General features: G+C 42.4%; 1 protein-coding gene across 1 annotated transcript in view; it reads left to right on the forward strand.

The window, feature by feature from the left end:
• Nucleotides 1–23,972, forward strand: part of ADAMTS17 (ADAM metallopeptidase with thrombospondin type 1 motif 17) — a 201,021-nt gene that overhangs the window by 18,442 nt on the left and 158,607 nt on the right. The window contains exons 4-6 of the mRNA XM_067305684.1: nucleotides 7,685–7,857; nucleotides 19,251–19,334; nucleotides 19,883–20,040. Coding sequence (XP_067161785.1) covers nucleotides 7,685–7,857; nucleotides 19,251–19,334; nucleotides 19,883–20,040 — 415 coding nt within the window. The remainder of the gene's footprint in view (nucleotides 1–7,684; nucleotides 7,858–19,250; nucleotides 19,335–19,882; nucleotides 20,041–23,972) is intronic.

Consider the following 23,972-nt stretch of genomic DNA (forward strand, 5'->3'; position numbering starts at 1 on the left):
AGAATAGGTGTAGTGGTGGGGCCTTTGGCACACTCTCCCTGGGCTCTTCTAGCCTCAGCAGAAGTGATTGGAGTTCAGCTGCCAAAGCCCAGGATGAGTTGGTAGGGCTGGCAGTTACAAAAATATTCTTTGCAAACTAAGCACATTCTCTAAAGACTCATTAAGACAAAGTAAACCTGGAAGCCCATGATGCCATTTTCACAGTATAAATACAGCCAAGTGTTTTGTAGTCTCCAAAGCCCTGAGCAGATTAGGACTGTGCTTTATTTTTGCAGATCTCAGATCTGCTGAGTTTAAGTGATCAAAAGTGAGGAGTCCAAGTTTAGAGTTTTATGTACATCACTCCCTGTCATTTGGATCCAATTATATTTGTATTTCAGGATCTTCCCTGTGCCCTAAGTAAGCTGGGACCTTCTTGTGTCTGTCACAGGCAAAGGAAATCCTCTGCTTCAGAGAATTTACAGCCAGTAACACAGAGCAGATCAAATGTAGGAAGAGGAAATCAAGGCACAGAGGCTAAGAGGCAGAGACAGAGCAAGTATTCCCATTCTCACTGTAACAGTCTTATTAAGCCATGCTCAGTGTGCCTGCTATCTACAACCTTAAGGTATCTTCTCTGACTGTCTTGTATGAGTGAGTTCTTGTTTCTAGTTGGATGGAGAGCCTACAGTGAAGGTGTGCTGTTAGGAGGAGCATAGCGCGGATAGTTCAGGAGGTGGCAATGTTTGAAACCCTGTGGACAAATTGATCCAATGAGTTGATGGAGGTCATGGTGTTTACCTGTGGTGTCCTACCACACCATGTGTATTTAAAGACAAAGTCCTGATGCACTATGGTGATGTCTGAGCATGTTTTGCAGAAGAATAAGGTTTTAACTGATGTGTCCAAGTCACAGACCATTTGGGTAACAATCCTTGCAATAAAATTTCTCTGGTGTTTTGAGATGGAGCATAGAGTTCATGACTTCTGTCTCAAATTTTTATGTGCTGCTGCGTTCCCCCAAAGAAGTAGGTATGATTCTGTATTGTTCAATAACAGACAAATAGTCATGAGTTTGATCTGGTCTGAAAATGACTACGTTTTAAAACAAACAAACAAAAAAACTGGGAGATGGATTAGGGAGCAATGATTATTCTCCCTTATTCTCCCATATAATGATGTTTCCTACCAGTTAATGCATACTTTTGTCTGCAGTGCCAGTCAGAAAGCAATGGGGGTACGTACCATTTTGTAAGACAGGGCCTTAAAAATAAAGGACATTATTCTGAGCCTGCAATCAGCTCTGATTTGAATGAGCAACCATTTTTCTTTCCTAAACCTTAGACTGCCCACTGGCACCAGCTAGCTATGGTAAATCTGAAAAGTCCCAATCCTTTAATAGAGGTATAAAAGTCTAGTGCCCAGGGCCAAGTTTGTGCTGTGTCCTGGTAGAGGTGAAGGGGACTCCAGCTTCCCATGGCTGGAGACAGTGGAAAGTGCTGGCTGTGGCAGCAACTTCAGTAGTGTTTGTTCTTCTCGGTTTCCTTCTTCAGCCATTGCTTGTATCTACTCCAAGGTGGATGCCACAGGAAAGATTTCAAGGAAGCAACTGGTTGGAGCAAGGTCCCTGGAGCTGAAGTGTGATTTATTTTTTTCTTTCCTTCAGGAGATCAGTGTTTTGAAAAGAACCTCTCTGTTGTTGTATGGATGAGAACTGCAGCTGCAAGGTAACCAATGCACAGAGCTTTGAGTGTAAAGCCCACAGGAGCCCGTGAAGGGATGTTTCTAGCAATGTCCATGAGTTTTGAATTGGGCCTCCTCATGTGCTGGGAAGCCTATGGTGATCTCGCAGCTCCGAGCTGTCTCATGATCTGTGGTTGCTCCTTTAGCTCAGGCTGTGTTAGCACATCTCCTTCAGCAGGCTGACTTCTGCAGCAAATATTTTGCCTTTCCACATCAGTCTCACTTCTAACCATGAGCAGCTTGGTCCCCAGGCTGAGCAGACAAAGGTGCTGAGTTGTAGAGTTTCAAATGCAAGAAACAAATTGATTTAACTATAGCAGATTTCTCTTGGTGTAGCTTTAAATAATAAACATCCTTCTCTGTGTTTCATATCCCCACCTGCTGAGCTTATTCAAACTAAGAAAGAAGCCTGCTGTATTCTGTTTAGATTTTGCTTTTCCTCTCCTTCTGGGATGTACATGTAGCTGATAACTTCCACCTTCTGTTTCACCGGCTTCATGGGCTCCACTTTACACCTTCTCTTTTTGTGTAAATGGGCTTAGATTTGAAATGAAATTAAGTCACTGTGTTGGATTTGATAATTTCTTTTCTTTGAATTGAGTGCATCATCTAGATTAAGTCACAATGTCCAACAGACACAAAGGCAGGATATTGATATTTTAAACGCAGACTTGATAGCCTTTTAAGCAGAGTTGGTGTCCTATTAGTGGTGCCAGAGAAGCTTTGTGGCATGCTGTTCTTGTAATTCAGCAAACTCACTTCTTTGACTTCTAGTTTTAGGTTAACTAGTAAGCCCCCCGGCATATACCTCAGCAAGAAGTTTCTTTCTTTAGTTTCCAAGTTTGATTTCTGTGTGCAGGAGCACTTTTCTTTTTCTTCCCCTTTATGTGTCTGTTTTGCTTTGGAGAGATGATGATTTTTGTTTTTAAGTGAAACTAATAAAAACCACCTAGCGTGAGTGCCAGGGGAAGGCTCTCTGCTCCTGAGGCACAGGGACAAATGCTGTTAGCTGTTTGTGCTGCTTGCACATTCTCTCCTTGTTTCAGTGCCACGGGAAGAACAGCACAAATGGAAATGGAGCTAGCCCTCCATGTGGGGGTTTATAGGGATGTTACAAGGGTCATGGGTGAGGGGAGCTGGCAGAGGCCTGCCTGAGGAAGAGCTGGAGAGGATTTTTAAAGCAGGGATAGGAAGGGGCTTCTAGGAAGAAATCTGGCCTTGCACAAAGGACTCTGTAATTCTGCTTTTATTTGTGGCTTTTGTTGAAGTGCATCCAGAAACTCTTTGTAGGTTTAAATGAAGTAAGGTAGCTAAAATTACAAGGAGGAGGATGAAGGAGGAAAAAAAGTGGAGAGTTGAGGGCTAGGAAAGGAAGTTGCTTTTTAGATGAGTCTGGGAAATGCATTGGAAGGGAGGCAGAAGGAGCAGGAAAGGACTCAGCAGTTACAGGGAGAATGTGCCAAAAGTCCGACAGTGCTAGACAGGGCTTTCGGTGTGTAATAGGAAAAGGTCATTTGGGGCGGTTGCTTTGGAATTGTGCATCTGTTGGGTTGCCATAAAAAGCACTGAACATAAGGAGTTTTCTACTGAGGCTTCAGAAGAACTGTATTATGCTTATGATAGGAGTAGGGACTATGTTTTCTGCTATCCTAAGGAAGAGTTCGAAGACTGCTGGACTGCAGAATGTGGGATGGTAGCTCTGTAGGTGACTAGCTAAGGGAAAAATAAGAGTCTGTGAATAAAAGCCAGCTGATGAGCTTGTGCAGTGTTGAGTGCATTTTCATGCTGAGCATCCAGGGGTGTATTGCCCTACTCCCAGCACCTAACAGTCCTGAATTCTGTGGAATTTTTGGCCGGGGAGAGTGTGTAACGCACTGTCAAAGAGTAATGTCCCTTGTGCCTAGTCACCCATAGCATATACATGCTGTGTTATAGGTTGACTTGTTTCAGCTCATATTTCACATGAATTTGTCTGACTTCTTAAGTCAGGAACACCTGACTCCTAAACTAGTATGCAGTTTGGTTATGTATGCTCCCTGCAATGTAAACGTCTCTGACAGCCTCCTGCCTATGTTTTATGGCCTCTCATGCCTTCACACTAACACTTAACATCTGTACCACAAAATTCGTAACATCAGTTTGTTCAAATAAAGAATCCACCAAGCATTTAAACCTTGTTTTAATGGCTGATGTTTATTTTAGTTTGGGGTTTCATGTACTCATGGAGGGATTCTCTGCCCATAGTCCATAAATCACATAGGGCAGGAGTGAGACTCCTCTGTACTGGTCTGTTTCTGAAGTGAGGCTCTAGAGAGGTCCTTTTTTGGTACTTACATAAAGTTGACTCACTTATATCAGTTACAAGATGCAGATACATTTCATCTGGAATTTTACCCTTGGTTTCTAGTCTTTTGCTCCTCTTCATCAAATGCCTGCAATGTGGGATGTGCGTATTCCTTCTGTTCTGTTTGTAGTTGCTCATCCATTCAAATGGGTAGTTGTGTGTTTCCACCGTGTGCTTGACTATGCTGAAAAATTGGTTGCATGTGTGGGAAGCAAGAAGATGCAAGTAGAAACCGGTTGAAGGTAGCAAGAACAAAAAAGACAAAAAGGGTTTTAAAAAAACTAAAAATGTGTGTGTGTGTATATATAAAGAAAAGTTATCCTATAGAGGAGCTACAAACCTAAAAAGGCAAAACAACAAAAAAAAGGGGACTTTCAGTCCAGCAGTTTATGTTGCTTGCTTTGCCTCTTCTTTAGTGTATCACCAGTGACCACCTGAGCTCTTTGTAGGCAGTGTGTAATGGACTCAAGGGAGCCTATTTTAAGTGCTTGGTAAGCTTACCCTCGATCCTCTCCTCACATTCTCCAAGTGTAAGAGCCCAGATTCTCCAAGTTAGATCACTTTGGCTGTGTTTCTAGGCAAGCCTGTGGGGTGGTAGTTTTCCACATACAACCTCTAATCCCCACCACCCTGTGGAAGGCAGCCAGTCCACAACTTCAAGGAAAACTCATGGAGGGATGGGGGTGGGAGACTTTGTGCAAACCAAGGCTACCCAGCAATTTGCCAAGGGTCCCTTTACGCTGCTGCTGTCCAGAAATCACACCTTCCAGAGTTTTGTACAGCTGCAAGGAGGTGCTGAGTGGGATTGGCGATGCCTGGCCAATTCCTTCATCCCCCTCTGGAAGGGGGAGCATACCAGGCAGCAGCACAGCACATGACCATGGCATGACCCCTTCTCCAGCCTGGTTCCCCAGAGCCCAAGTTACAGTCTAGCATAGTGGGTTCCTCTGCTGGCACAAGTGGCTTCACTTCCACCAAGAAGGAGATTGTGAAGTGAAAACCTTGAGTGCTCTGAATTTATTCTCTTCCACTTCAGCATTTTTCACGGCTCATTCAGTGCCAGGCACAGACTTCTTTGAGTCCCCAGGCCTAACCCTCAGTAAGAGCAGCTTTTCTACAGGTAGGGAATTTACACCAGTTGAAAGCTTTAAGTTTATCAGGCAATTACTAAAGCAGTAATTTAATGGGGAAGTGCTGTTGCTTCCAGAAAGGTTCAGATTGCCAGCAGCAAGACCCAAAAGGTCAGTGTTCTTACTGGAGTAATCTTCTGCCCTCTAATCCTTCCTCTCCAATATCTCCCCTGGTATTTAAATGATAACCATGAAAGTACTGCAGCTAAAGATGAGCGGCTCTGCAGGGGGATGGATGGATGAATGGAATGAACAAACCTATGGGAGCTTATTCACAGTAGTTCAAAGCCATCTCCATTTCATAGTTGGCAAATCGAAGGTGCACTCATCTTTCCTTCTTTCCTGTATAATTGTTCCATTTTATTGTATTAAATGTACAGATCCCCTGCTCCAAGGCAGGGGGATCAGGTCATGGTCACCATGATTGCACCCTTTTCTGGAGCTGCCCTGCAGTCAGTGTGACAACAACCCTTGAAACTTGGTAATTTGCAGCTATGCTGCTGGCTTGTAGATCCCGTTATTTATGAGCACTCCAAGATTTAATTAACCCTTTTTGCTTGTCCAGGTGCATCTGTCTGTCTTGTTAGACCCAGGGGGATATTTCCAAACTCACCTTAAAAAGATTCAAATCAAATTTCATGGTTGTTTTCTCAGTTTGAAAATATGTACCAGGTGCTGACAGCTGATGCCTTGGGCACAAAAGCCTGTGCAGAGCTATACTGGAATGAGTGCGAGGCAACTGTGAACAAGGATGGGATGGACATGTGCAAATGTGCATATTGACAAGACAGAAAATGTCTGAATGAACACAAGGCAGGCAGTGTGTTTCAGGTGGGTTTATGGAAGCTCACAACTGCTGGAGTCTGACACCTTGAGTAAAAGAAAGTCACTAAGGGGAAACTGATGATCTGGGTGCTAGTGCATTTACCAGCCTAGGAAGGAAGGGGAATTCAAGCAGAATTATATAAGGGAGCTGGTAACCAGACTGTGGAAAAACAGGATCATTGAATAAATGTTTCTTGAGATCTGCCCGCTGCACGATGGTGCTTTGTTAAGAGGAGGTCTTAAATGAAATCTACAGAAGATTAAATAGGGACTATCTCCTTTGGGAAAGCAGTATGTGTAGTGTGAATTATGGGCTATCCTGTGTCATTTTACATTGAGCACTGTCTTTCCACTGTTTCAGGACCTGTTATGTATTCCACTCTTTTCTTCATTGGAAGAACTCAGCATTAATACTTGTGTCAGTATTTTAGTATATTGCGGCCTGAGCAGTAAGCAGATGTAATTTCGGTGAATCTTGGCAGTTGGTATCTTATTGCAAAATAAATTTAACTACTTCATTTGCTTTTCTTTCATTTTACATCTCAAAATATGATTACATTTTTCATGATTGCAATGAATTGAGTAGATTCAGTTTCAGGTCTGCACTTAATTTCTCCTTTGTTCATCCCTCAGCTGGTTTGCACATCTGCCTTTGAACTGTGAAACACATTTTGCCTTTCAGTTCAGAAGAGGACAACCTACTAGTGTATTAGTCCCTTAGTTTGGAGGGAGGGAGCTTTAATGACTAACTTCCATGCTTTAATTTTTATGTTGGCAGTAGCTGACCACTGCTGCTTTTTGCAGTCCTTAGAACGGCTCCTTTTTCACAGGTTCTTATAACTTAGGTCTGTTAAGGACCAGCTAGTCTAGGGGGTCCCCTGTTTTTGGTACACAGATCACAACAAAGAGGTGTATGAGCTCTCTGCATGTAGGTGGTCAGTGACTGCAGCTGCTGGTGCTAGTGCTCATGCCAATAGCAATAAATGAGCAAAGAAAGCTTGAGAAGGTCTTATCTAGCCTGACCTTCTGCACTTTTGGGTTGCATCCAGGGACTTCTGCAGTTGGCCAATAACTCACGTTACAAAACTATCTGGTTTAATTTTAAAAATTTAATGATTGAGACTCAATCCTGTGTTCTGTTAATTTGCTCTAGTAGTGCTGGTAGCAAATTAAAATGCAACTGGTTGAAATACTGACTACAGGAATATCTTACAGCTTCCTTAGCTAAGGAGAGTCTAGGCTGTACATTGCCTTCCACAGCACAGTCTCCTATCCTAATTTTTTTCAGCAGATTTTTCCATAATTATCACTTGTTCCTTTGTAGCAGAATGATACTTCTCTCACAAGCAGTATTTGCAGTTCCTGCATTTTTTTGCAAGAGCGTGACTCCTTGGTTCGAATTGCAGCTAATTCTTTCTTGTTCGGACTTTCATCTTTTCCCCTCCTCTTTCCACTTTTCACGTAATCTGATGATTTTATACAAATCCACACACAGAGGGGCAGATTTACTTGTAATGGAACCTCTCAGTTGCTTCTTTTAATGGGCATGATTAAAAATCAATGCAATCTGAGTTTGCGCAATACTGTTAGTAAAATGCTTATGCTCAACTATAATCTGCCAGGTACAGCTAGAATGTACTTTAATAAGTCGTTTGCCTTTTAGAAAAGAAGAGACAAAAGAAGATGAAATCAACTAGTGACTGGAGGGAGAGAAGAAACGCCATTCAGCTTACCAACGAGTACACAGTAGAAACTCTGGTGGTGGCAGATGCTGATATGGTCCAATACCATGGTGCAGAGGCTGCCCAAAGATTCATCCTCACAGTTATGAATATGGTAAGTATGCACCTTACTCAAAAGAAGGAGCAAGAGCAAAGAGATCAAATGCAGGGTAGGTTAAAACTGGCTTTCTTGACAGCTGAATGGGATAACAGGTTTTGATTTGGCTGTGCTGAGTTTTTAAATACATGTAAACTAGGTCAGAAAACCCTTTTCCATGTTTAGGTCTGACCTGAAAGACAAAAGTACAGTGTGAATTTGGGAATACAGAGCTGAACCTCTCTGGCTATGTGAAAATCAGTCTGGCGACCTTGCCTCAGGTTCAGGCACTCTCTTTCAGGACAGTGCAACTTAGCTTCGTCAAGCCCAGTTTTAGCTTCGTCAAGCCCGGTGTCTCTGTTTCTGATACAAGACAACACTTTCCAGAGCCAGTAATGCAGGTGTTCTCTCTGTGTAAAGTGAAGTGTAAGCTGCTTCTCTGATTGCTTTCAGTTTCACCTGCTAGGTGGAATAAAAGACCTCCTATTGAATTTAAAATGTTCTCAGTTCAGCAAGGCAGGTGTGTTGCAGAGGCTTTCCTGAAAGGCAGCTTCCATTGCCTGGAAAATTTTGAAACCCTTGAGGTCTGAGGAAAGATTTTGGTTTTCTTGTGCCACATGCCCCTTCTCCCCCAGCTGTGTGATTCCCTGTGTTTGCTCAAGGACATCGCAATAAATAACTTTGAAACTAAAATTACAATTTTCCGGTTAGAAAATATTCCATAATTGTTCAGGAGTGGTGTTTTCTACTGTGTTTTCTATAGTGCTGCTGTTTATTGTGGGAAAGAGGATGCCAGAGTGGATAGAAGGTCTCATCTGACATGACATTTCTTGGGTTGCTGAAGATTTTGAGGGGACGTTTGTTTCATGAGAGTAGTTTAAAGCCTAGTTTTTAATAAGATTTCTCCCTGTGGGCCGTTGTTGTAGGAGAAGTGAAATCGTTATTGAAAACAGCAGAAAATCTGGCTTTTAGTCGGTTAGAGAAAAGTTTTTATCCCTGATTTTTACATAATGAAAATAGCTGCCTCCCTTGCTGTAGAAAACACTGCAAGCTCAGCACCAAGCTGCTGGTCCGTACAAATTTCAGCTGATCTCATTCTCTTCCCCCCAGGACCTTGTCTGCTTTATGAAGCAGCAGTGTTAACACCTCTGAATAGTTGATGGAGTTGGACCTTAGAAGCATCCTAGAGATTTTGCAGGGAATCTGACAGGAGTGGGGAGAGTCTTTTGAAACTGCAAGCTCATATGAAGTATGGGTGTTAAGGTGTTAGCTGTTCTGATAGTTTAAGCATTCAGTCTCGGGTGATAAGGGGCCACAAAGCGCCTCTCAGTGCGTGCTCGCTCACTCACTCGCTTGTTGGCAGCAGCAACAAAAAGACAATGGCTAAATTGGTTGTGGACACTGAAAAATCTGCTCAGAGACAGCAGGGGTCCTTCCAGAGGCACTTGCACAAGGAAGTCTTGGAGGAAGCTTGTATTCCTGTGCCCTTGCTATTGTAACATCCAGGAACAGTTCCTTCTCCTGGTTACTGCTCTGCTGTCATTTGTGAGCAGCAAATTGGCCTGGAAAAAATAACAATTCTTAATGGTAATTGACTGGTCATTCTTTCCCATGAAGAAATCAGTGATGGATGTGCAGTGCAGCAGAGCTCTTTAGGAGGTCTTGTGTTCCTTTAACAAGCGTTGGTGTGAGGCAGCCCTCCTAGAGTGAAATGCTTCACCGATTAAGCAGAGAATTAGTTTAACTATTTTTTTCCTTTGACAAGCTGCTTATCTCTGTCCGTCCCTTCCTCCATGTTTTATTTTGTCTTCTAGCATGCTGTGTGAATAGTCACTTAACAGGGCTTCATTGTCTCTCTGTATTTATTTGGATTGGTTCATAGGAAATGTCTTTTTTCAAAAAATCCATTCTTCTGACCAGCAGTTCAGGCTCTACTGAATTTCTTGCATTTAAGGATGTGTTTGCTGGAGGCACAGAAGCCTTAGTCTTCTCAAAACTATAGTCCCCCACCTTAAAATCTGCATACCTGCTTTGCAGTGAGCAGACAGAATGTAAGTTGCTCTGGACAGAGCTGCTTCTCAAGTCACTTTTTGATCTAGCACAACTGCACGTTCAGATGTACTGGATGTTTCAGGGCAGAGTCTCTTCCCTGTGTCAGGTGCCTGGGACCTCAAGAGGGGTGATGACACTTTTTGTTTGCCCTGACAACCTGAGGGTCCTGCTCAGATCTGCTCTGCACTGTTTCTTCTGTGAGATAATAAGACTCTGCTGTTGCTGCCTGGCAGTTTTGCTGTGGCTAGGGTGGGGCATTATGGCTGCATGAGCTGTTAAAACATGTCTGATCTGTTTTGGTGATCCTAGCACAGAAGCATCAGTTCTTTTAGCGTAGCCATTAGTGTATCTCTGGGCTGTGTAGCTTTATCAGCCTGGAAAGATATTAGGGTTGAGTGCACTTATAGACCAAGTCCTAAACAAAAGATGACCATGAATACTGTTGTCTGTCCAGACTGAGGAGCACCGCAGAATGTCTGGGAAAGATCAGCTTGCCAGGTGTGAGTATGTGTGTTTGGGGAGGTGCTGATGAATGGGTTGGGTCACCTAAACCCATTTACTAAACAAATAATGAAGCTTAGTTTCCAGTGGATTTGGCTGATGGACTTTTAAGCTAGACTCTGATGCTGCAGTGTGAGCTCACCTCTTTATTAGACACTAGAGAATATACATGGGAGAGGAGTCTTGGCTGAGGAACACGTTTATCTGACATCTCATAAGGTGCAAAGTCCAGCTGAAATGCTTCCCACTGTTAAGTCATTGCTCCTGGGGGCTCACCCATGTTTCTGATGTCTGATAGGATTTGAATTTATGTTTCAGCTTTTCAGCCTTCAGAAGGACACTGGAAGAGGCTCTGTCCTCTGGCCACCTACATTGCCACATCAATAGGAACATAATATCTTTCAGGCCTCTGCCTCCTTGACAAAATTGGTTATGAATGGCCAGGCAGCTCAGAACATACTGGGAAATAATAGTAGGCAAACGCACAGGTGGTATCATTGCATAAATACAGCCTTTTTCTCAGGCTGTAAAACAAGGTGAAATTAAAGGAAATTGAAGAGAATTTTAGCATTCAATTTGCCTTAATGAAAGCAGCTCTTCACCCCAGCAAGAGAGGCTGAGAATAATTCAGAAAATACCTTTCAGGAGGAGAAATAGGATAGTTATGTGATTTAGGTAGGCCTGAATAGAATTCTTTGCTCTGCTACAGATGTCTGGTATTTCCTAAACCAGCCATGGTGAATCTTTGTGATTTAGTTTCTCATCCGTAAAACGGTGGTAACGGGAGTAGTGTGACCCTAACTCCTTCGGGAAACATCGGTGACATCTTTCGCTGGTGCGGGATCAGTTGTGCTCTTTGTGTCCATGCGAGTGAAGGCTTCCTGGCTGCTCAGGATCTCTGTTTCCTGCTTGCCTCAGAAGGACTTCTGCTGGCCTTCTGTGACTGTTCGTTGGGGGACAGGATTTGCCCCATATTAGGCTGTGCTTATTCAGCTATGCTGCAGGATGGCGGGCTGCCTCTAAAAGAAACCAGAATGTTAATTTTGGCATGGGTGCGTGCATTTAAGCAAATAGAACATTACTGGTCAGGGGTTTATTAACTTAACTCCTCTCTGTAAGCCATTACGTTTACTGTCAAACCACAAAACAAGCATTAAGAGGTCTTATTAATGCATTTTATATTTATAGATATTTTAAATAAAGTGATCTGCCTTAAAGTATTTAATATCTATTTATGTTACAAGAATTTCTGAAGGGAAAAAAGTCAGCATTACAAAATACTGTTCTATTGCTCCCTTGATAAATGAGAATCTTAGAAGAAAAAGAAAAAAAGCCTCATCTAGAATAACAGTGAAGACACAAAGCAAACCCCTTTTGCAATGCAGAAATACTAGGTACTGCTTCACCTAGCAAATACAGTATTTTTAATGATATTCTGCAGTTCTGACCATCCCCATGAAGAGCAAATAGATTCACATTAAAGTTACTTTTTATTCTGAATGTCATATTAGAGTTACAAACTCTTCTATTTAATAAACTAATATTTGAAGTTGTAAGAGAGCTTTTTCCAAGACCATGGAAGAATTTCCCTCTACGGTACTCTGTAAATGTATGAACAGGAACAAAAATGGCTCTAGGGCTTTGAGTTGTTATTATTATTAAGTTACCACCTCTAAAATGAAATACTTTCTTGATTTCTGGCAAGGTAATTGAGTCAGCATGATTCTCCCAAATGCGAGATTCCTGATGGCTTTGTGATGATGTTTAAAAAAAATAATAATAATAAGCTGATGTAGAAATTCTGTCAAATGCCACCATGTACCTCTGCAACTTTAGCAAGGCAATGAGTTTATGGGTGTGCTGGAAGCAAGGGCATGGACATGGAAAGATGTCAGCAGAATTGTAGAAGTACAAAGCCTGAGACTTCCCTGCAGGCCATTCTGAGAGAGAGTTACCAAGTCTGGAGTCAGTAGAAACAGCAGGGATTTGCTCTTTAGGGTTTCAGTAGAAAATACCATGTTTCAGCCTATTTTCTATGCCACATGAGCTCTTGTTCTCATGCTCAGGTGCTTAAATATCTGTGTTGATTTCTTTTTCCAGGTAAGGGTAAAATCTCTTGGTACTGAGCTTTTGCACAGTGCTGCAGTGTTTGCATTTCAGTTCTCCTCTTGTCTGCCCTCTGCATCCTTTGACGTGAGCACATCTCCCGTTTCCTGCCTTCACTCACACCCTCCTTCAGTAACACCTCTGACCTCCCCAAAGCAAAGTGCCCTTGTGGCAAATTGTGCTTATTTTGCTCACCCATTCTGCAGTCTGCTCCTGTCAACTCTGAGCGCTCATTGCGCTCCTTCCATCTGGAGGCAGCTTGGGTAGATGTTCTGTTTCTTATAAAGTCCTGTGTTACTCTTATGACATTTTATGGCTTCCTCTAAACTGAACTTCAGGCTTTTCTGCCTGCAACTAGGAGACGAGTGCATTGGCTTTCTCTTTTCATTTCCCCTGTCTTTCTGTGAGTCTGCTCACCGTAGCTGCCATTTTGTGCTCGGTTCATGAGCATGTGCATGCTTCATCCTTAGGAACAACTTTTTCAGAGGAGTTTTATGCTTTTTTTCTCTTGTTTCATTTTCATTCAAGAGAAATCACCAGTAAGACAAAAAGGAGATTCTCTGTCCCTGTAGACAGGCAAACTGTAGTGGCTTGTACTGTGGCTGGTCTTCCCTCATGGCTTGTGCCTTCAGCTTCCTGGAGGAAGCACTGCGATTCCAATGATTCTGAAGCATATGATAATTGAGATATTAGACGCTTTGGAGAGTTCTGCCCACAGCCATCAGTGGTCATACTGGTCTTTTTAATGATGAGGAAGGACTGGCTTCAGCAACTACCTAAATACCAAGTTGCGAATGTTGTGTGACTGTGCAGAGCTTGCTTTGCAAACCAAGTCCCACTCAGGCTGGCCCTCTAAGCATTTAGGGACAGAGATGTCAGAACTTCCAGGACCACAACATAGTAATTTAAAAGCTGCTTTCTACCAGGAATCTATGGGTTTGAAAACCTAAAGGTTTTCTTTTTAATCTTAGTGCATTTTGGGGTTTTGGAATTAATGTTAATTGTAGCTTGGTTTTGAACTTACCTTTTTCTCAGGGAGAGCACAGCATGCAGGGGTAAGTTATTGTAGTGTATGTTAGTTCTCCTGCAGCTGTTGCTAAGCCGTGTGATTAGTGAGAAAGCTCTTTTGCAGCAGCAAGCAGTAACTTGAAGTTAGCAATCTCTCAAATGCCATTAAGAGGGAAAATTTTTTATGTAATTCTTTAGGAATAATACTGGTTTATTCTCTGAAGCCTTCTTTTACACTCTGCGGCTCACTTTTCGTTCTGGATTTCCCTTTTGAGAGCTTTCTTGAAGAAGCAGATAAAATCATTTTTATCACATATCCAGGCCTGTATTGATGGTTTTGCATCTCTGTGCTTTTGGGGGCTGGCACATAAAGGCTCAGGAGCTGCCACTGATAATCACTTCCCTTATCCTGATCTGGAATTTTCATGATGGGAGCAGGGATGTAAGGGAGAAGGGTATAAAACTTTGATCATTGCCTGCAGGTTTCTCTTTTCTCTTGAGCAGTCCCATGAGAAAGATTTATGTCAACTGTATCTTATGAAGAGCCATGGATGTGTTATTTTCCGTAATGTTTTATGGGGTAATTTGAAAGCTTGGCTTTAGGTGAATGTTAGAGATCCTGTAGCACTTTTCAAAACAGGTAAAAGACAACCTCAGTAACCTGACTAATGCTCCTGCTGGTCCAAATGCCATCTAGCAGCCAAGACACTGTGGAGGCTCTCCTTTGAGTGCAAGGCTTAAAAAAAGGGAAAAAAGGCAATTCACCCTCAGGGTTGGTGTTTTGAACTCTGAAATGCACACGTCTCCCTCCCACCCTCCGCTTGTAAAGGAAGCTCTTGGGAATTACAAAAATTAAACTGCTGCAGTTTAGTTCCTCTCTTAGCCCAATTCCTCAAATCTAGGCTGTGCTTTATGCATGCTGGGGCAGGTCTGGACAGCTCATGCCAAAACTGTATTTGTTCAGTCCCTTCCATGTCAAAGATATAAGGAGAAAGAAGGGCGGGAGGAATACAAACAGGAGGAGGAGAAAGATGGTCCAGGCTTGAAGCTTTTCTCTTTTCTCTGGGGCACTCTGTGCACTAAGGCTCTGGCAGGGAATGCAGATGAAGGAGAGAGATGTCAGTAATTGTCTTTATTCTTTCTTCTTGTTCTTCTGCAACCCCCCTTCCATTTTGCTGCCTGTTCTGTTCGACTCTTTACCATGTCTCTCTCTCTCTCTGTTGTGCCTTTGACAACTCCTCACAGAACAGAAGTCAAGAGAGCGCAGAAGTTCACCTTCAGAAGGACCACCAGAGCTCATGACTATGCTTCAGCCATATTTACAAGTTTTCACATCCCTTCCCTTCAGCCCAGTAACCAAGAACCTCTCTTGGTCTTCCGGACAAGCTGCTCTCTAAACTGTGGTGACTGCCTAAAACAGCGACCTTCTCATTTTGTTCCATGGTAGAGCTCAGCAAAGCATTAATTGGTTTCATGCAGCTGGCTCTTCTTGTTCCCAGCTGCCTAGTTTTATTAAAAGGTCCTAAAATACCTCAAATGTTCTTACTTTTCCCCCTGTTAAAAATGGTCACAGTAGCCTCAAGAGTGTGATGCAATTGCAGGGAGGGAGGTCCATAGTATTGCAAGAGGGAAGGGAGGTGTCTGTGAGTCAGTCTCTCTATTAATGCATGTTGTCCATGTAGCAGGAAAACTTGAGAACATCTGCACTAGGAAATCCCACTCCTCCTCCCCCGGTACCACTTATCTCAGCCATCTCGCTTGGTACTGTTAGCTCATGTTCTGATGATAGCTAGTTGGATGTGATGTCTAAACAGCTTTGACACTCCAAGTCTGTGGGTGATGGTTTCCTTGTAGGCTGGGTAAAGAGGGCAGAAGGCGATCATTGCCATGATGGAATCTGATTCCAAGCAGGGCATGACCTACCTTGGACGCAGACTGGTTTAACATTGGCTGCGTGCTGCCAAAATGGCTGTGAATCACCTACGCTGAACTCGTATTTCTTGGTCAGGTCATTTAGGGGCTGGTCTTGTTCTCACTGAGGTTCCTTCTAGCCTTAAACACTGTGGTTTGGGACAGTTTGGGTTTTCGTTTAAAAGGATAGCTATTTCCACAGTTCTTAGCACAGGGCAAGATATTATACAAGCATGTAAATGTTAGTGCATCTGTGTTGCTGGTACCAGTGTGCCCCATGTCCAGTGACACAGTGACAAAAACCATTCATACTCCAAAGTCATGGCATCTCTTTGGTGCAGTTTGATGTACTAGAGAGGCTTGTAGGCAGCTGTAACTGAAGCAGGTGCAGGATGATAAACGTTGTTTTGACGTTGGTAGAAGAATATTGTAAAGATGTGGAGAAAGCTACAAGCCCCCTTTCACTTCCTGGAAAATTATTCTCCAGGGAGGTCTGCATTTTTGCTATTGGTATATGGTAGTTATTTCAAGGGTGGCTGCTGTTCTGTCATAAGGATCAAAAAGGAGGTGTAACTGGTAGCTTTTTATATCCATCCTGTACTCATTCGATTAATGGATGAGGGCTGTTCAGATGGTGATGTTTGCTTGTGCAGACCAATTTGCAGGCATGCTTTCAAGTCAGTTTTCTTTTTAATTTGCCCGCAGATCTTAGACCATTTTGAAAGACAGGTTTATTTGTGGGTGGGGGTGAATAGTTCTCACTTGAAGCTATGTAGACCTTTCTGCATAAGACTGCAAAGTGCTTTTTGCTGACTGGAGAAAGAACAGAACAATAATTGAAGGCAGATGAAGCTGGAGATGTCTCCACTCTTCAGCTTGTTTCATAGCAGAAGATTGGCAGTTGCAAATGTGATATTTTGACAGTGTCCTATAGTTCTGGTGCTGCACCATCTTAAATCACAATGCTAATGTCTTTGGCTGAGCTTACGATCCCACTTGAGAAACGGTGCAGAGTTGCATGAAATAAAAATATTTGGGTTACTGATCTTCTGGCAACTGTACATGCATCTCTGAGGAAAAATTCTTGAAACTTCATTAAGAAATTTTTTACTTCAACATGTGGGTTCTAGCTATTGTACTTTCTAGCCTTTTGCTAGTAATAAATCATCTGCTTAAAAATATGGCCTTGTAGTTAAACTGGTAGGCACGGCCAGAATATGCACTGCCTCTGCCTACAGAACCGTGTCTGCAGAATTCAGCACACTCTCTATCCTTGACCATTAACAGAAGCACTTCTTGCCAATACACCTGGATTTGTGCTGCAGTGGTAATCAGCAACCTGTCATTATCGGAGTCTGGTAGTCCAACACAGTGGTGTCAGGCGAGTTACAGTCTGTTTATCTGTACGCACATTAAAGCACTGATTACGGTGCCTAAGAACCAGTTTGACTGCATTGAAGGAAATGTCTCCCTTTTAATCCAGTCAGACCACATGGACTGAAAAGTCTGCTGCAGACTCGGAGGCATTCAGGGTGGGGGATGGAAGCAGAGTTGGCTGGAGCAGAAATCTGATTAGAAGGGGTCTGTCTCTTCCCTAGGTGGCACTGTGTTTGAATGCTTTAGCTGTACTGAAGTCGAGCAGTCACTTGCACCAGCCAGGCTTTGTTAGGAGAGGGACAGAGGCTATTGTTCCTGCTAGGCAGTGCAAACTACCCTGCATCTGGAGCTCCTTTGGGCTCCATTTAAGAAAATAAGCAAACAAAGCTTGGATAAGCAAGCAAAGTAAAGCCCCTTTTGCATGCCTAGTGTCTTTTTGGATTAGTATCCCATTATCGCTGCTGCCAGCAGGGTTCTGCTCTTCTGAAACCACTGATGGATGTGAATACAGTCAAAGTTATCCTCGGGTGAGGGAGCACAAGAGAAGAGAAAAGGAAAGAGAGCTGACAATCTTCAAAATGCTGAACCTTAGCAAATGCTGAATTCCTCAGCAACTGGTTCTCTCCATGCAAATTTTGCCAATGAAAACTCTACCTTTTGAAGTCAGTGGCATTTGGGTCTCTCTGTGATAGGTCTGGAGGCAAGCAGCTTGTTTGCTCTAATGGAAAGACAACCATCATCCATTCAGTTTAATGATAAGGACAAAAATACTGCGTATTCATAAATGGGTAGAAACTTTATGGATCCTCAGAGCTAGCGGTAAGCTAGACAAATCAAGGGGATCCATCACAAGATCCTGGCAAATGTTTCTTGGTCCCTGAAGTGGTATGTGAGAGATTGACTCGATCAGCATGGTGTCCCATCAGCCCTCTCAGCTGAGTGTCCAGATCTGCATTTACAGATAGATCAACTGTCAGAGCCCTTCCCTGCAAGTGTCAGGTTTATCCCCCCAAGTCTGGAGTGAGAGACCTTAACTACTCCACCAACGTACACCTGAGCTAAGTAAATAGTACCAGCACTTGTATGCATTTGTATACTAGCTGCAGAGAAGATAAATGACTTTCTGTGCTTATACCGAAGGCCAGTGGGTCAAATACTGAGTAGTGTCTGTCTTGCTATCTGTGCCTGGATTAAAGGAAGCATTTAAGTGTATGCTTAAATCCAACCCCAAACACTAAAGTGCTTAAGAACATTCTTAAACTGAGCACGTTCTTGAGTATTTGCACAAATAGGAAAAATACCAAAATTTGAAAATATAATAGCGGAAATATGTTCATGTCTTGAGTTCGTTGTAGGAGGAGAAGTGAGCTGACCTGCATTGTTGTATTTTTTCCTAGCCTCTGTGATATTTCTAACCAAATGAGATGTGGGTAATGAATACAGCTTATCTGGGGCCAAATCCTGCTGCCGTTAATCAAGAGTCTTTCTTCAGTGGTTTTGATTTATTTTTTTTTGTCTGAATAAGAAATGCAGTATTCATCCCAAAGTTTTTATAGGGTATTTTAAACCTTTCTAATATCAACCTCTCTCTCATCTTTTTTCATATGGTTTAGTCAAAGCTGTTGTATGCAGTGAAATGGGTGGAATAAAATTCTGGCACCGATTAAAATCTTATGTTCTAACCTATAACAGTGAGGTGAAGTGTCAGAGCTGGAATGCAAAATCTGGAGAAAGGAGTAAGGTAGTTTCCGGTGCTATTTTTGTATTTCCTGAGGCTTGTGTCATTATGTGCTGCCTTATTACTATTCTCTTACATAAGATATGAAAATAACAGAGGGAAATTGCTTTTCCATTCTATTTCCTGAAGTCTAAAACACGCTATTATTTCATCTTGCATTCAGATATCTCTGATGTTTAAATGCTGAAGATCCATATTAGTTGGATGCTTGACAGTGTATGTCCATGTTCCTGAGACTCCGGTTTATGTTTAGAGTTCCTTTGGAATATTTCTCTCCTTCATTGTTCAGCAACCCTACTTCTTTTGATTATTCTAGTTAAAAATATTTTTATTTCTGCAACTAGCTTGGAGGGGTTTTTTTGCTTTAGTTTTGTTTTTTTTGTTTTGCTGTTTCTGTACCTGAATGCTGAATCTTGCTTGGATTAGTGAGTGGCTGATTGGTCAATTGATGAAGCCAAATGCTATACAGTAGGAACAAATGCATGGTATTTTTGCAGGTATCTTAGCTATCCTATAGTATGAGGAACAGTTAGAGTGGTAACACAGTAGCTCTTAAAAATTCTCTTTTTTTTTCTTGAGTGTAGTAACATAGCCCGTGTGTTCTTGTTTTGTGTAAGTTTTTTGAAGAATAGAAATATCTCACTTAGTTCCTGGAACTATCACTAGGTTCTGGGATTATTACTAATGTTCTGAGGATGTTTGCTTTGGTTTTTGACAGGTGTACAACATGTTTCAACATCAAAGCCTTGGAATTAAAGTCAACATTCGAGTGACCAAGTTAGTCCTGCTTCGAAACCGTCCCGTGAGTCCTGACTTGTTTTACACTGCTGTTAGGTTTTACTGCTGTAGTTTCATAGGCAGAGCAGGATCCCTGTGCTGTGTGGGCGAGAACTGGGGGACGTCTGGCCATGTGTTACGTACAAAATGTAGCCGGTTCTTGCCATACTACACCATGCAGTGTTAAAGGTGGGAAAGCTAGGAGGCCGTAGGAGAAAAAGGAACTATCGTCCTTTTAGCCTTTCTGGTAAATCTTTGCTTATAGTTGCAGACCAGCCTCAGGAATTAATTGTTAGACAGATGAAAAAATTATGTGGCTGCGGTATAAAAAATACAACTTCCAGACTCATGACTCTTTTGAATGTAGTGTTGCATTTGATGTTTGTCACTGCTGCCAGCTGATGGAGTTTGTTCTGTGGATCCAAAAGTCCCTAGTTCACTCACTCAAAGGGAGCTGTTTTTGCACTTTGCATATCTATATCTTTGAGCCTCTGATTTTTCACCAGAGGTCTGGTGCTTTATATAAATACTTTGACTAACCTTTCTTCTTTTGAATCCCTTTCTTTCCAAAAGGCAAAATTGTCTATTGGGCATCATGGAGAGAGGTCTTTGGAGAGCTTTTGTCACTGGCAAAATGAAGAATATGGTGGAGCAAAATACCTTGGTAACAACCAGGTTCCTGGTGCGAGGGATGACACCCCTCCTGTGGATGCTGCTGTTTTTGTAACCAGGTATAGTGAGTCGGGTTTATTACTTTGTCCAATAATGGGCCATAGCTGATGATGGAGTTATCTGGTCCACTAGCAATTCAAGAAAAAGATATACTGATGATGATACATTTGCTGCTACGTACTATTTAGTGGCCTCAGATGGAAGTGATTTGTCTTGTTTCTGTGTATATGTACAGTGTTACACAAAAGCGTCTCTGCTTTTGAATTGGAGCGTTGTCATAGTCATGATCATCTGAGGACACAGGCAAGGCACAGGTGATGCTTTTTTGTTAGTCTAATTACTATAACTGAAAAAGAAACCCAGGTTTTGGAGCACAGGCTCGTCTTTGTAGAAGAAGCAACAGACTGCAAAGATGCAGGCAAGCTGAGAAAACTGCTCAGAGTGTAATTAGATATGCATCAGTAGAACTGTCTGAGAGGAGAGGTAGTTGGTACCTGCATAGCAGACGCTGCGGTAGTAGGGGGGATAAGTGGTGAGAGTAATTGCCTAAGGAAAGAAAAAAGACAGATACCATAAATTGTTTTTCTCCCTCTTTGCGTTAGGAAATAACCACTTTAACACCTCCCTTTTATCACAACTTGGAGCACACACTCTTAATTTGTATGTTTGAAATCTGCTGCATTTATTTTGGACATGAAATAATCTGCATGACTATTTTGGCAGAATTCTTTGGAGCCTGCAGCCTGGCCTACTGATGTATCAAATACAGTGTATCAGGGCATGGCCCAGATACAATAAACCAAAAGGATGTTGTCCATGTTAACTTGTAGTCTTTTTTTCCTCTAACTTCAGTACCTGAGCTCAGCCTCAGAATACAGTGCAAGTCCTCTGTCCTCACAGTCACCCAAAATGTTGAGTAACAAATTCATGGTCTTTTAAATTCATTGCATACTTTAGGATGTAAATTAAGAATTCATTGTTGATCGCTAAATAATTGAAGTGAGCACAAAAATAGAGTGTGAATAAGATGGATGCTGCATGTGCTAGAAAAGACACTACTTCCTACCCCGCTTCCCCGGTTTGAGACAGGAACTATCTGTGCTGCAATTCAATATTATTCACCTCTCTCATCCTTTTTTCCCTGCCAACAATGTAAGTAGAAATGCATGTTTTTGCATTACCTGCCATTCAGATTGTAATTGTCTCTTGTGTTAATAGTCACATTGCAAACTATCCATGGGATTTTGGTGAGTGTTCAGTGAAAGCGGACTGCATGGCTAGTGAGCTTGGCATGCGGCCAGTGAAGTTCACAAGAATGCACCTTAACAAATGTGTGCAGTTCTCCCAAATCCTTCTCTCTCCTCTGTATTCAGTGTAGTCCAGCCAAGCACTTAAGTAGATTCTTAACGTTTTAGACAGGGCGAATAGTTCCTTTGAAGTCAATGGGCTGCGCATCCTGGTTATAGTTAAGCATGTGCTTTATTGGATCATGGCCTAAATAAATAACTAACATTTTTGTTAAACTCATCTGGGCATCCAGTTGTCCTGCATGACAAGCGAGGCATACAGAATCCCTTCTGATGTGCTCTAAGCACGGGGTGGAGGGAATGAGCAGAGCGTTTGATCTGCGCATTCTCTCTGCAGCTTGTAAAATCGAATGCAGAATGTCAGGCTAAGTGAGCTGGACTCAGGCACTCGAGAAGGAATTGTAGGGGTGGTCTCTGGATTCAGTGGATTTGGAGGGTTTTGCAGTCAGAATAGCTGGAGAAGTACAGCTTCAGGAAGGTTAGAAACTAGGCTCAGATTCTGAGAGAAGTGTAGGCAAGAGACCACAACTGCTGTATAGAAGAGCAGCATTTATCCTGTATGATAGGCCAGCAGTGCGTACTTGTCTTCTTCCTTCCTTCTTGCTCTGTCTGGTCATCCTAACCTATCCCTGCTCCTGCCACATAAAGGTCATCGTGTTGTTTGGAAGACTGCTGGCCTGACAAGGGAAATGAGGTTTCTACTCTTGGCTTTGGAAGTGTGTGTGTGTATGTATGTATGTGTTTACCTGGACCCTCCCTATACTGTGTGGATGGACCAGTGGTAGAGGAGAAGGGAGCAACAGCATGTCCAGCACAAGCATTCGAGCCAGAAAAAGCAGAAGCTGAATTTTCACCAGCTGCAGCTGCTTTAGGACTAGAAACAGATTCTTTGGGGTCAACCTCTAAAGAAATCCCTCTGTTTCTAATCTGACCATGTTCCTTTGAAACATCAAGGCACACTTGCTTTTGGAAACTTCACCTCTAACTGATGTTCCCCATATACTCATTAGTATGCAAAAGTAAATGACCTCCTAGGTGGCAAATATCCCTCCTGTAGGATTTTGATAGTATCTACTTGCGAGTAAGAAGCACACTGTGTTTGTGAAACAAGATATACCACTGCCCGATTCAGTAAATAAAGGAGACAGACAGTGGGAAAAGTCTGTTTTAGCCATGAGGGTTTGGCTATAGTGCTGTGGTCCCTGCAATCATTAGATTTCCCTTTTTCAAATTCTGTTTGTGCACTTGCATAAATGCAGATCTCTGGCATCTACGGTTGATGTCCTTTATGTTTTAATGGGCAATGGACCAGAAAAACTTCTGTCTGCGGAATCTGTATCTTAGTGCTCTAGAAGCATGTCTCTCTTAAAACACGTTCTCTGTGTTGATCTTCTGTCTTTTGCATTCCTCAGGAAATCTTCAGACATTCTGATGTTCTCCCCAGCTCCTGGTTGTAGGCATTTGGGACGCTCGGTAGGCTCTTGGTGATGTGCTAGCAGAGTAAAGAATGGCACAACACTGAAATGAACAGAATTCAGGGCTGTCGTTAAGCAAAGACTTGTTTTTTCCTGCCATACTGCTGTAGTTATTCCAATTGCAGCCTATTCACCCCTTTCCACCTTTCTCCAGCCCTCTGCTTTATATAGACAAATAAGCAGTTACATGTGCATTTAGGGAGCTGGGCACGCAGTGCTTCTGAATGTATATACGGATTTGCAAAGTGTTGTTGGCAGGTTTTTGGCTATATCAGTTTCTCTGCCCTTTAGCTTTATGACCCTGGAGATCTAAACTGGTCAAAAAATGTCATTTGAAGGGTATTGAGAGGTGGCCATTAAACAGAATGTTTCTTATTCATGTTGCACAGTTCAGCTGCTGTCCTCCTTTCTTACAGGAAGGACTTGAATTGCAGAATTTAGCTGAGCACAGTTAGGTATTTTTTTCCAGTTTGTGTGAGCCAGATGGAAGAGTGACTTTAGGAGGAGTTCTGAGTTCTTCTTTTCTGGCTCTTTTTATTGAAAAAAAAAAACAACTTATTGTCATTTTTTAGAAGTATTGTTTAATTCTGCTAATGGGAACACTCTCCCTAATAAGACAAGTGATAATGGCTGAGAATTTCACAGGTCCCTAAAAGATCAGAACACACGTGTACTGCTTGATTCAGCCAGTAGCTAAAAGCGAAGAGGAAATTTGCTTCACTGCTACAGCCTGTGATTTCAATACATTATCCAGTACTTAGTGTGATAAGGTCAGATTTGGCCTTGGATTTGAACTGCAGCTCCTGGAACAAGAGTTTTATTCCAACATAGCTCTTTACAGTTTTGTTAGCAGGATCTTTTAGTCTTTGTGATAAGAGTTCTCTCCACATGCCATGAATGTTAAGACATCTTTTTTATTTCCTTAGAGTATCGTTATAGTATCATTTTTGTCAACTCTGTTACTTCAAAAACGCAAATGTAGTGAAGCTGAAAAATGCTCCAGAGAGCCCTGTGACTAAAATCTTTTTAAAGGAGAATACTTTCAGTACCATGGCAGGGCCATCTTGCCTCACTGGCATGACTCATCCACAGGTGAGATGGAAGATCTCTCCTGAGGCCTTTACAGTCCTTGGCCCCCCCCCCCCCCCCCCCGAGATTTCCAGGAAGGGGATAGGAGTTTCAGTATTAGGTTTGGTGATGGGATGGCTG

Source organism: Apteryx mantelli, chromosome 15, assembly GCF_036417845.1.
Source record: "Apteryx mantelli isolate bAptMan1 chromosome 15, bAptMan1.hap1, whole genome shotgun sequence".
Lineage (NCBI taxonomy): Eukaryota > Metazoa > Chordata > Aves > Apterygiformes > Apterygidae > Apteryx > Apteryx mantelli.